Source organism: Larimichthys crocea, chromosome XII (assembly GCF_000972845.2).
Source record: "Larimichthys crocea isolate SSNF chromosome XII, L_crocea_2.0, whole genome shotgun sequence".
In the NCBI taxonomy this organism is placed as follows: Eukaryota; Metazoa; Chordata; class Actinopteri; family Sciaenidae; genus Larimichthys; species Larimichthys crocea.
The window spans coordinates 23,425,841-23,438,332 of record NC_040022.1 but is presented as its reverse complement, the minus strand read 5'-3'; the positions used below and the strand labels follow the sequence as shown (position 1 = coordinate 23,438,332).

At 35.5% G+C, this 12,492-nt stretch overlaps 1 protein-coding gene across 15 annotated transcripts in view; it reads left to right on the top strand.

Moving 5' to 3' along the window:
* Positions 1-12,492, top strand: part of nuggc.1 (nuclear GTPase, germinal center associated, tandem duplicate 1) — a 91,078-nt gene that overhangs the window by 26,119 nt on the left and 52,467 nt on the right. For 7 of the 15 annotated variants that reach the window (XR_003463310.1, XM_027285172.1, XM_027285164.1 and 4 more), the window contains 9 exons: positions 3,209-3,302; positions 3,910-4,126; positions 4,246-4,467; positions 4,707-4,907; positions 5,028-5,203; positions 5,840-5,933; positions 6,506-6,593; positions 6,718-6,839; positions 7,234-7,407. The exons of 3 other annotated variants lie outside the window; for them this stretch is intronic. Coding sequence is in view for 11 of the 12 variants with exons in the window: in XM_027285172.1 (XP_027140973.1) it covers positions 3,209-3,302; positions 3,910-4,126; positions 4,246-4,467; positions 4,707-4,907; positions 5,028-5,203; positions 5,840-5,933; positions 6,506-6,593; positions 6,718-6,839; positions 7,234-7,407 (1,388 nt within the window). In the remaining variant the exon portion in view is untranslated. Of the gene's footprint in view, positions 1-2,450; positions 2,460-2,589; positions 2,695-3,208; positions 3,303-3,909; positions 4,127-4,245; positions 4,468-4,706; positions 4,908-5,027; positions 5,204-5,839; positions 5,934-6,505; positions 6,594-6,717; positions 6,840-7,233; positions 7,408-7,804; positions 7,923-8,101; positions 8,211-8,304; positions 8,439-8,667; positions 8,750-8,912; positions 8,992-9,075; positions 9,144-9,242; positions 10,325-12,492 lie in introns of those variants that run through there. 5 more of the 15 variants (XM_027285166.1, XM_027285171.1, XM_027285163.1 and 2 more) reach the window with 4 other exon arrangements.

The window sequence follows — 12,492 nt, the reverse complement described above, 5'->3', positions numbered from 1 at the left end:
AAATGAATTATAATTTAGTTTTGGTTTAGGATTTATTAATAGACTTGAGTCAAATATGGCACCACCTCGACCAGTACTTCGAGGAATATTACAATGACTAAATGAATTATAATTTAGTTTTGGTTTAGGATTTATTAATAGACTTGAGTCAAATATGGCACCACCTCGACCAGTACTTCGAGGAATATTACAATGACTAGGAGGAGTGCATTTATTTAAGCTAACATATTCATCCTCCTGCAGCCAGGTTTCAGTGAGACAAAATAAATCAATATCATAATCAGATATTAATTCATTGACTAAGACAGCTTTAGAGGACAAGTACCTAATATTCAGGAGTCCACATTTAATTCTCTTATTTTGGACCACACCTCATTCAAATGATTAGCTCGTCATCAAGCTCTGTAGTGGCCTGATAACGATCCACTCATTTGAATAAGGTGTGGTGGAGGAGGAAACATCTAAAGCATTAGAAACTATTAGAAATTGCTCCTATTGAAATAATCCTCATATAAACCTTTAAAAACGTAGTTAGTCACTGTCACCTCCCTGATATTAAAAAGCACAACTCTATTAAGAGAACTTTTTAGCACAATTATATACAGTGGCTGATTGCCAAATGTCACTTTCATCATCTTCATCATCACTGATGTCTTACTAACAAAAACATCTTTTGTTTCCTTGTCCTAAAATAATCTAGTAATAAGCTAGTTTCATTTATGTTAGCTTAAGAGATACATCAAATTCAACTCGTTGATATCCAGGTGTGGACATCACTCATGTAAGGGAGTAGACAGCACAAAGGTACAAGAAGGAATGGTAGGATCTTCATTGACTGTAGAGGGGATAACTTCGTAGAGGGGAAAGGTCTTGGAGATGGTCCCATTCCCATTGTGGGAGGTCTACCAAACAGGATCTCAAATGGGCTTAGACCAACTCTGACCCTCATCCTTATATACATGAGCACAACAGGTAATACCTTTGTCCAGGAAAGCCCAGCTTCCTCACAACATTTAGCAAATTTTGTTTTCAAGGTGCCATTCTCTCTTTCTACAGCTCCACCACTATCTGTTTTATTGCATCACTTACAAATGGTTTACTATTGTCACTACTGTCCTGCTTTGAAGTTGGAAAAGCTTCAACCCATTTTAAAAACATATCAACCATTACCAGACAAGATTTCTTCCCTTCACTTGAGGTCAACTCACTGAAATTCATCATCACATGTTCAAAAGGTTTATCAGGTTTAGGATGTGCAACTTGTTGTACCTGCACAGGTCTACCTGCATTATGTGTGGCACATGTTACACAGGCTTGGCAAAATTTCTGAGCATAAACAGAAAAACCTTTTGTGAACCATTTGTTTGTTTTCTTTCAGTTAAATGTAATTGATCTTAACTTTTGAAAAATGCCCAGAGGTAATAACTAATTAAACATGATTATTTGTTTTATATATATTATATGTTCCAGTTGCTGTTCTTGGTCATGGATGAATTTGTTCGCAGCAAATTAAATGAGTGGAGGCTCAGCGAGTGGACAGAACGATTTAAAGGTAAAGTAATCCCATGCTACTTGCACAGATATTGTACAATATTTGAATTATGAATTTGACTTCTGTAGCTATTTAAAAATAATTTTAATTTTTGCATGATTAAAAATCAATGGCATGTTTTTTTTATTTTTTATTATTACAGATGAAGACATTGACCAGGAAAGTCTTTACTCTCTTAATGATCAAGACATTGATAGTTTGATCCCTAAATTGGGACCAAGGGCAAAATTTAAGAGAAGACTTGAGTCATTAAAGGTAAAGTCCTTTACAATGAAGATAATTCACATAAAATCTGTATCTGTCTCATAAATATTACTCATGGAGATAAATTGCTATTGTGATTCAATGGAGGGTGAACTACAGGTGTCTACAGATAAAGGATTATAATATACATCATCAGTGATAATAATATAATTTAGAAGAACATTTCTTTATTATTATGGATTTAAAACAATTTTCTTTCTTCACCAGGCAGAACAAAACACAACGAATCAAGAAACAGTTGATTTTCCTGCTCAAGTAAGTTGAGTACATGTTCGATTAGGTATCAGCACATATTATAATCATAGAGATTGGCCACTTATTTATTTTTGTTTCTATCTACAGTGTCAACAAGAGCATGAAGAAAGAGCTGCTTGTGTTCAGGTAAAGATGACTGAAGAACTGTCTCATTGGATCCCAGTAGTTTTGGACTGAGCGAAGACGGCTCATCTCTGATTGGATGAGAGAATAAATGCAAATATTTTGAGAATTGTAAATATGTTTGTTCAAACCTGTAGAATTTAGTTGGAGGACAAAGCTTGTGTGAAGATAATTTTTTGATCAAAAAGTGTTTTATAATAAAATATTCTTGTTCATCCTCAGGATTGCCCATCCACCAGTGACACAAGTGGTAAAGGTGAGAGAGGTGAGTCTTATTCATTACATTGTACTGTTCATTGATGTTTTCAGGGCAGTAATATCTTAGAGCTTTGATGAAACAGGTTTTAATTTTGCGAGAGGAAGATGCAACAAACGTTTCTTTTTGTATTTGTAAGAATTCCAATCAGGTAAGAGGAGGCTGGATTTTCAGGGCGAGTCCAGTAATTGGGAGTCACCCACAAGAAAACGACGTAATGACAGTGAAACACCATCATGCACAGGTATTAAAATTACTTTTTAAAAAGGTGTCATTTACCTGAGTCGGTAGAGCATCCACCCCATGTACAAAGGCTCAGTCCTTGCCGCAGCGGCCCAGGGTTCAAATCCGACCTGTGGCTCTTTCCTGCATGTCAATCCCCATCTCTCTCTCTCCCCATATTCCTGTCACCCCTCAAGCTGTCTCTGGCCAAAATGGCCAAAAAACTGGCCACTGGTCACTGGCTGTCTAGTATATTAATGTGCAGGTACCCATAACAATAATTTATATGCTTCTGGTAAACAATATAACTGTGTCCTTAAATTGGATGTTGTTTTGAACCTAGACAACAATCTGTTGATAGGCGAGTCATAGCCGTAGTATAAGCCTAATGACTACATTGACTTGATAAAGCACCTCTTATGCTTTATACATTCTTTTCCTTCTTTTTGTACAGCAAGGCTATTTATTGTGAATTACTGTTTACTGGATACACTGGTTCATGATCCTGATGAATAGTTCTCCATTTTAACTCACAGAAAAAAGCATCCTGTCTGAGGTGAAAAACATCATGAATTGTGTCGATCACAGAATACCAAATCAAGACAACAAAAAGCTCAATTCTTTCCTGAAGTAAGTATCAAGTTTTTTGTTAGACTACACCAGATTTTAGACTGCTCTGTAGTGTTGAGTCATTCTTAAATTTGTTCAGATTTAAAACTTTAGACTCATTTTAAATGCACAACAGATGAAAAATATGTGGTATTCACGGCACCTCCCTGGCAGTCTGTCCCGTCATTCACACTTGAAATGGTACTTGATAGCCATCAGGCTTAGACTAGCTTGTTTAAGACATGAGTATTTAATGATCTATTTTAATATCTTTCGACTCCTATGCAAACGTTTTGAATTTTCATCTGTCCACTCATCACTCAAACAGTGTTTTGCTTTATTACAAATTATGATGAATTTCACAAATTAACAGCTGTCACATTTGCTGTTACTTGTTCGTGCACTAGCACGTTTTGAAAACACAAAACCAAATGTAATTAGAAGCTCATCTTACAAAGCTAAAAGTTTTAATTATCAGAGGAGTACTTGAACTTGAGCTGTCAGAATTTTTAATTTATACTCGTGTTGGCTGGTCATAGACCGACATCTTCCTGATTTTGACACATTCCTTTGAGTGGTTGTATATTTTCCAGATTAGCTAACTTATATTTAAACTCTTCCACAACAGGACTAAAATCAGTGATTTGAAGACAGACAAGAGGGAGCTGGTCGGTGTCTTTGGTAAAACTGGGGCTGGAAAAAGCTCTTTGATCAATGCTGTCACTGAACAGAAGAAGCTCTTGCCCTCTGGAAGCATCACTGCATGTACCTCAGTCATGATCAAAGTGGAGGCCAACATGCAGAACTCAAAGTATGAAGCACACATTGAGTTCATAACAAAGGAGGTAAAAATGAGCTGGATATGTTTATTTAAAGTTATTTTAATGTTATGATGTAGCTGTAAAAATATAGTTGCTGTTTGCATTAAATGCCATTCAATTAAATGTAAATATTTAATTTTTAGGAGTGGAAAGATGAGTTGTGGTCCGCATTTAATTTACTTCGGGACAATGCAGCTCAGGAAGATGACGAAGATGAAGATTATTGTGACACTGTTGAAAAGCTGTCAGCGCTGTATGGAGAAGAATGGAAAAACAAATCCCCTGAAACTCTCATGGATAGCAAATATTTCAGAGAAATTCCAGGATTTCTCCAATCCAAAAGGAAGATTTTGACATATGAATCAGTGAGTTCTTTATATATATATACAGTAACAGTAAAAAATTTGGACACATCTTATTATTCGGTGGTTTTCCTTTATTTTATTACTTATACATTTTTGACTAACATTGAAGACACTTTGCTGCATGCCATTCCCCTATCAGCCTCATTTTTCATCCTATCATGTTTGGTTCTTTAATGCAATATGTCCCTATGAATCAGAATGCCTGTGTGACCTTAATTTTACTTTATTATTTATTGCAGGCTGAGGAGCTGTCTGCAAAATTGGTCAAATACACGAGAAATGACTCTCAAGTGGGAGAAGAAGTAAAGAGGTGGTACTGGCCACTAGTAAAGTGTGTGACTGTCAGGGTGCCTAATAATGATCTTCTTGAGCATGTCACACTTGTGGATCTTCCTGGAAATGGGGACCGTAACAAGAGCAGAGATGAAATGTGGAAAGGGGTAATTTTATTTATATGTACTGCCGTTTTATTGTGTATTACTGTGTCAGTAAACTGTGACGTTCTCTTATTACAAAACTAATTAATTATTCATATTTCACTTGCAATTATGGCCTTTCAGGTTGTTGGAAGTTGTTCTACTGTGTGGATTGTGACTGAAATTAATCGAGCAGTATCAGAGAAAGAACCGTGGGAAATCCTGAAAGGTGCCTGTAGCCTCATGGGAAATGGTGGCCAGTGTCAACAGATTCACTTTATTTGCACCAAGTCTGATGGGGTTGGAGGTTTGGATGTCCAGTAAGTTATTTATTAAACATTTCATAGTTAGATTTAACAGTGAAATTAGTTAAGAGCTGAACAGCAGTAAACACATGCAAGAGTATACATAATATTGTCATGTCACAGGTTGCAGTGGTAAAATGCTTGGTTGTTGTTAGTTCAAAGTCTGACACTGTGGAGCCTCCTCAAGCAAAATCAAAACAACTGCTGGCATCCCTTGTCATCATATCAACCCTCTTTTTATTATTCTTATCCCCATAATGATAAATGATAAAAGTATATTCTACTATACTGCTACCTGTATATTTGCTTGTGTTTATTACATCTGCAGAACATAAAGCATACTGTTATTAAGTAAGGGAATAAGTTTCCATTTGTTTTGAATTAATGTAACACAATTAAGTTTTCAGGCCCTGGAGATTTCTGTAATAGGAACTGATATCTACCTGTAAATTCATATGTTCCCTGAAAATACTATGTAATGTAATGTATGCCATTTTAGGGAAATGGAAACACTGGTTAATTGCTATATGTCTAGTTGATTAATTACAATTAATGTAATTAACAGTGTTTTTCTGATTGTGTATTGAAATGTTGGAATTACAGTTTACAGTTCTCCAAATACTGTATGAAATACAAATATTTTCTTAATAGTTCAGCAGGTGGTCCTCAGGCTGCCATATGTGAAAGAAACGTGCAAGCCAAGGAAGAAGTGAGGAAAGAATTCAACAAACTAACCAATGTTAAGGTAAATTGTATAGAGACAAGACAAAAAATTCTGTCTACATCTGCAAGCCTGGGTGTAGAAAGAGAGCGGTAGCCTATAATAGTGTATGATAATAAGTTTGTTTTTGTTTTTTTACTTTATTATGCATGATAATAAGTTTGCATGCTACTTTTATTTTGAGGTTGTTACACGTCACTTCCGCTTCAGGTCTGTCCGCCGTCATATTATTAAATGAGAAACAAAAAACGAAAAAAGGAATTTGCAAAAAACAAATTTGGGCCGTTATTTGATTTTGTTTTTTTCGTTTTTGATGCTGAGAGCAAATCATACTTTGGTGCACAGAGCCATTTCCGGGTTATGTAAACCCGACCAATTAAATATTAAAATCAAATTCTGTCCTGGTGCCCGTTTTGAGCCTAAAATTGAAATATGAAAAACCAGGCATTTTTTCGTTTTTGGTGTTATAATAAAAAACAACAACAAAAAAACTGTCAGTTTTTCATTATTTGATTTTTGATTGCCAATTGAAAATGGAAAGAATGAATGATAAATGGATTATTCCTGAACTTTAACATCACTCAATTTTTCTTCAGAAACATTTCAGTGATGACTGTTTGAAAGTGTTCACAGTGAGCTCCACTGAGTTTCTAAACAAGAAACATCTAAACCCAGATGAAACTGGTAGGTGAAGTCTCTCATTTGTTTTGATTAAATCCACCACCTTAATTCAAACAAGAATGAATAATTGTATATGACATTACTTACTTAATTAACTAAGTACTGTAAGGTAAAAACTTTTTTACAGAAATACCCAAACTTCAGGAATTTCTGCAAAATCTCAATGACCATCACTCAGAGACATTAAACTATGTGTATGGAGCTTATGGGATTCTCTCCCTGATTCAAGGGGCCCGCTGTAGAGAAGTGGTAAGATCAAGTAACTTCTTTCATTGTCATAATTGTCATCACAATTGATAGAAAATAAAACAATTCTTAGCCTGTATGTGAGTTGAAGTGAACTACACTCAGATTCAGTGAGAACACGTTATAGTCAGGTTACAGACTTATTAAATTTATGTGGAATAACTCATATTTAATGCCAATGAAACACTTAAACTGCTTTACCTGTCATGTCATCACCACTATAGACACTGCAGTTATCAAGGCTGATTGCCTAACCACGGTAATCAAAGGGTGTTTGTATTCCAGACCAACAGAATTTCATAAATAGAGGAAGAGTACAGTCTTGGAAGAAATCCAACCAGGTAGCTAAATCTACTTTCATTTCTTTAAATACTGAATGTCTTGTGTTTGATTTTAGGGTGTCCAAAAAACACATGTGTGCAAAATCCTTGAAGTAAAAATGAGGCAGGAACTTGTAAAAGTCACAAAACCCATGAAAGAGGCTGAGGAAGCTTTTAAAATATGCCTTGGTGATGGGGTTGAAAAATCCAAAAGTTCATGTGAAAAAGCCTTGAAGTCGGTCTTATATCCGGTATGTATTTGAATTAAATTTACATCAAAACAACTGATGATTTGTAATTCAAATTAATAACAACTGTATTCTTTGTTTAGCAGAAAGGGAAGAAAGGTTTTTACAAGACACTGAAGTGTGTGGTTAAGAACAATGGCACCCACAAGTCAAAAAAAGGGAAACAAATAAACCTGAATGTGACATTAGCTTCATGTCTTATTGAGAGCATTGATGAGGAATTCAAGAGTACCTTCCCGTAAGAAATAACTTTATGAGGACATAAACTTCTTTGTTAGCCCATTTAAAAAACTTTACATTATACAGTTATGTTATGTAATATAATACATACAAATTACATTATTAAAATCTAAATTTGTCAGTGCTACTTTGGTTAACATTTTAACTTAACATATTTCAGAAATGAAAGAAATCGTGCACCATTCAAAGGGGCCATCAATACCTTTTCACTTGACACAGAGGGGCTGATTCAAGAGTACAAAGACGTTCAACTGCAACTTGTATTTCTCAAAACAGAGGTAAGCAAATCAACCCAACACCCAAGTTTATGATTCAAGACTAAACATTGAAGAATTAAAACACAACAGGATGTTCTGAGCTGTTTAAATAATTTACTGCTTTTCGGGTACAAGAGCCATTTGTATTACTTTGATTTTATTTGAAAATGTGTTTATTTACACTAACCTATCTTGCTAAGGAAGAGGAAATTAAGACAAAGCTCAACAAAATGATCCGGGAGCGTAAGAAAACAATCTACAGCAGTCTGATGACTACAATCGAGAAAACCATGCAAGAATGCTATGGAAGTAAGATTGAAGATCAAACGCTACCCCAAATACACATTTATATCATCATCGTGTAGAAAATTGTAGTTGACAACATTTTTCTGTTTTATTGTAGAAGCAGCAAAATTTACAGGAAATGGTGCACTGAAAAACATACGGGAAACTATTGAGCAGCATGTAAATGGTTTAAAGAGCGACATGTTTCAGCAGGCCAAAGTTGAAATGTTGACCCAGCTGAGACTCTTGAAGGTTTGTCATATTTTATAAAACAGCATATGCTGACATAGTAAAACATGTTCTGCCACACATATTTTTTTTTCATCCATGACTCTTAATCATTAATATTATTACATTAAAGTAGAAGATGCATTATTAATCATTATTCTGCAAGCTGATTCAAAAGATTAGGTAGCTATCAACCCTTTTGGCCAGCCTGAAGAATGAGTGATAATAGATAATGATTTTGATGTTGAATTAGGAGGATATCCTGAAGACTCTGGGGGACACAATGCAGGAATCAATCAAGCTGTCACTCCAAGAAGATGGGGAGTCAATCCCAGGTAAGGGGAACCAATCAAGATAAAAATATGATCATCAATAAAAATACAGTATTGTAAATGTATTATATATTAAATTTAATTTCCAATAATGTAACTAATAGTTTACTTGTTGTAAACAATATTTTTTTGTTTGTTTGTTTGTTTGTTTGTTTGTTTGTTTTAGACTTTTCAATGGAGCTTGAGAAGGTGAAGAGACACTACAATAAACTGAAGGTAAGCCCAAATGAAGAAACACTAATTGGGTAAAAAAAAAAAAAAAGAAGTCTACATTATATATCATCATAAGCTGTTCTAAATGATTCTAACAATGCTTTTAATTACACTAGGACAGAAGTAATAATAATCCACTGAGCTGATCTAGCCCAGCAGCTGTGCTCCACGACCACATACACAGGTATGTTTTAGTAAAACTGATGATGTAAACCTATATATGGTACAGCCCTACTGTTTAGTGTCACAAACTTACTGTTTGGCTCTCTGCTTGACGTTTCAGGTTTGCTTGGTGGAGAGAAACAGCAGAAGCCTGATTACTCATTGAAGATCCCTCCTGGCACACCGATTAGAGACATGAGGATTTGGTCTTAAGTTGTTATCCCTTATTCTTTTTGTGTGTTGTTTTTATACCATAGCTTTGCTGATTTATGAATTGCATGCAGATATGTTTTAGATTTAGTTTTTTGTGTAAGACTTTTTTTCTCTTTTTTATTTTGCCTTGAACTGATTATATATCCGAGACAGACAGGGGAAAGAGAGACTGGCATGACATGCAGCAAAGGTCAACAGTCCAATTAAAACCAGGGAGGTTGTAGTTTTCATGGTATAGGTCTTAGCCGTTAGGCCTACTATGGTGTCCCTGAGACAGTATGCTTGTCAAGTACTGGTTGATCTTGACTTTTGTCAAGTACTTGATTGGGATTGGTGTGTTACAGTTTTAATTATTTTATGGGTGTCTACATTAAACCTTGGTTGCGGTTCAAACAGTAGGTTGGATGTAATATAGACATAGGCTTTTTTAAAGAAATATCTTGATCTTTTTTCTTTTATATTCCAGGACAAAACTGTTAAAATCATTCATGTTACACATACAAATGAAGCTCAGTCATCAGAGTATACATTCAAAACAGACAGTCATGCAAATTGAATGCATTTATCCTGAGGAGGAACTTACCTTAAGGCATATGCTATGCATCGTTTGCTAAACACAAGGTCTTTTACTGCAACTTCATATGAGAGTGGTTGCCTAAATATCTTCTCACTGATAATATTGTTTCTCTTTCTGTGTGATCCCACATTATTTTCTTATTTTTACTCTTATTATTACCTGCATTCACACACTGGAGTAACACCAGCAGTAACTTTGAGTGTGGCTGTTTCAATACTATAGAGATATTAGCAAGTTTATATAGTGCCTAATGCATAACAATAGTTTGTGTATATTCCAGGACAAAACTGTTGAAATCATTCATGTTACACATACAAATGAAGCTCAGTCATCAGAGTATACATCCAAAACAGCATACATAATATCTGCGGCTAATATCTATTTGCATATCAATAAAGTTTTTGAACACCATGCACATTGAGTTCGCAATCCCTCATTCTTGTAAAGCAGTTTTATTTTTTGAATGTGTTTAGGAAAGATTGGCCAATGTAGCTTTTTGTATTGATTTCAGTTCATTTTTCTTTGCTTGGACAGACTGTAGTTCCTGTAGGCTTTTCCCTAAAATGGTGGTTTTGTCCTTCACTAGGTTACCGGTACTTTGTACTTTTATACTTTAAGTATATTTTAGAGCCTGTACTTTTCACTTTAACTTGAGTAAAAAAGTTGAGTCAATACTTCAACTTTTACTAGAGTCTAGTACTATGGCAGCATAACTAAGAGATGACCTGAGCCAGCCCTAACTATAAGCTCTATCAAAAAGGAAAGTCTTAAGTCTACTCCTAAAGGTGATGACCGTGTCTGCCTCCCAAACCCAGAATGGTAGTTTGTTCCATAGAGGAGCAGCTTGATAGCTGAAAGCTCTGGCTCCCAATCTACTTTTGGAAACTATAGGAACCACAAGGAACCCAGCATCCTGAGAGCGCAGTGTTCTAGAGGGGTAGTAAGGTACTATGAGCTCTTTTAGATAAGATGGTGCCTGACCATGAAGTGCTTTGTAAGTAAGGAGAAGAACTTTAAATTCTATTCTAGATTTAACAGGTAGCCAATGCAATGAAGCCAGAATGGGAGAGATGTGATCTCTGATCTTGGTTCCTGTCTGAACACGTGCAGCAGCATTCTGAATTAGCTGCAAAGTCCTAAGAGACTTGATGGAGCAGCGTGATAACAAAGAGTTACAATAGTCCAGCCTAGAAGTAACAAATGCATGGACTAGTTTTTCTGCATCCGCTTGAGACACGATGCGTCTGATTTTGGTGATGTTACATAAGTGGAAGAATGCAGTCCTTGAAGTTTGTTTTATGTGAACGTTAAAGGATCCTGATCAAAAACAACTCCAAGAGATGGAGATGGAGGCCAGAGTGATCCCGTCTAAAGTAACTAAGTCTCTAGAAAGAGAGTTTCTGAGGTGTTTGGGTCCAATTACAAGAATTTCAGTTTTGTCTGAATTTAACATCAGAAAATTGTAGGTCATCCAACTTTTTATATCCTTAAGGCATGCTTGGAGTTAAATTATTTTATCAGGCTTGTTCGATAAATATAATTGGGTGTCGTCAGCATAACAATGAAAATTAATGGAGTGATTCCTAATAATGGTTCCTAAAGGTCCTACTACAGAACCTTGTGGGACTCCATGACAAACTTTGGTATGCATGGAGGATTCATTATTGACGTGAACAAACTGAGATCGATCTAAGCAATACGACTTAAACCAGCTTAGGGCGGTTCCTTTGATGCCAATTTGATGTTCCAGTCTCTGTAAAAGAATTTGATGGTCAATGGTGTCAAATACGGCACTAAGATCTAACAGGACAAGTACAGAGATGAGTCCTTTGTCTGATATGATTAGGAGGTAATTTGTAACTCTGACTAATGCGGTCTCTGTGCTATGATGCACTCTAAATCCTGACTGAAAATCCTCAAGTAGACTATTGTTATGGAGAAAGTCACACAGCTGATTAGCTACAGCTCTCTCAAGTATCTTAGAGAGAAAAGGAAGGTTTGATATCATGTCATATATATATATATATATTATGTTTGGTATTGCCTCAAGCATAAATAAATAAATAAAATAAAGTACAAACAGGTTCTCAAAGCCCTCGCACACACACAAAAAAACATTATTATACACACTTAAATACTTAAATTCTTTATGCCAACTACTTTATGTGACTGTCAGCATGGAACAGATATTTGTGAATTCACACATCTGTAAGCACTAGATGTTAAGTATAAACATGCTAAAACACTACATATTTTTGAACATTATCATAAAAATTGAATCACTGAATCTTCCATGTTCAAATGTTACTGCATATTGTGGGGAGAAATCAAAATGTCCGTACAACAAAACATTGACTTCTACTGCCCTCTGTTGGTGCACACAACTGGGTCAACCATTATTCAGACAATGATGGAGGGAGCGATCTGAAACTATTGCACCTTGAACTTTAAGATCAGATTAGATCTGCTTTTACCATTCAAGTAAGTTTTGTGTTCGAACACAGACCAATGTTCCTCTTGCAACCACATCCACAAATGTTGGCCAAACATCAAACTCTTTGGAGATGGTCCTGTAACCTTA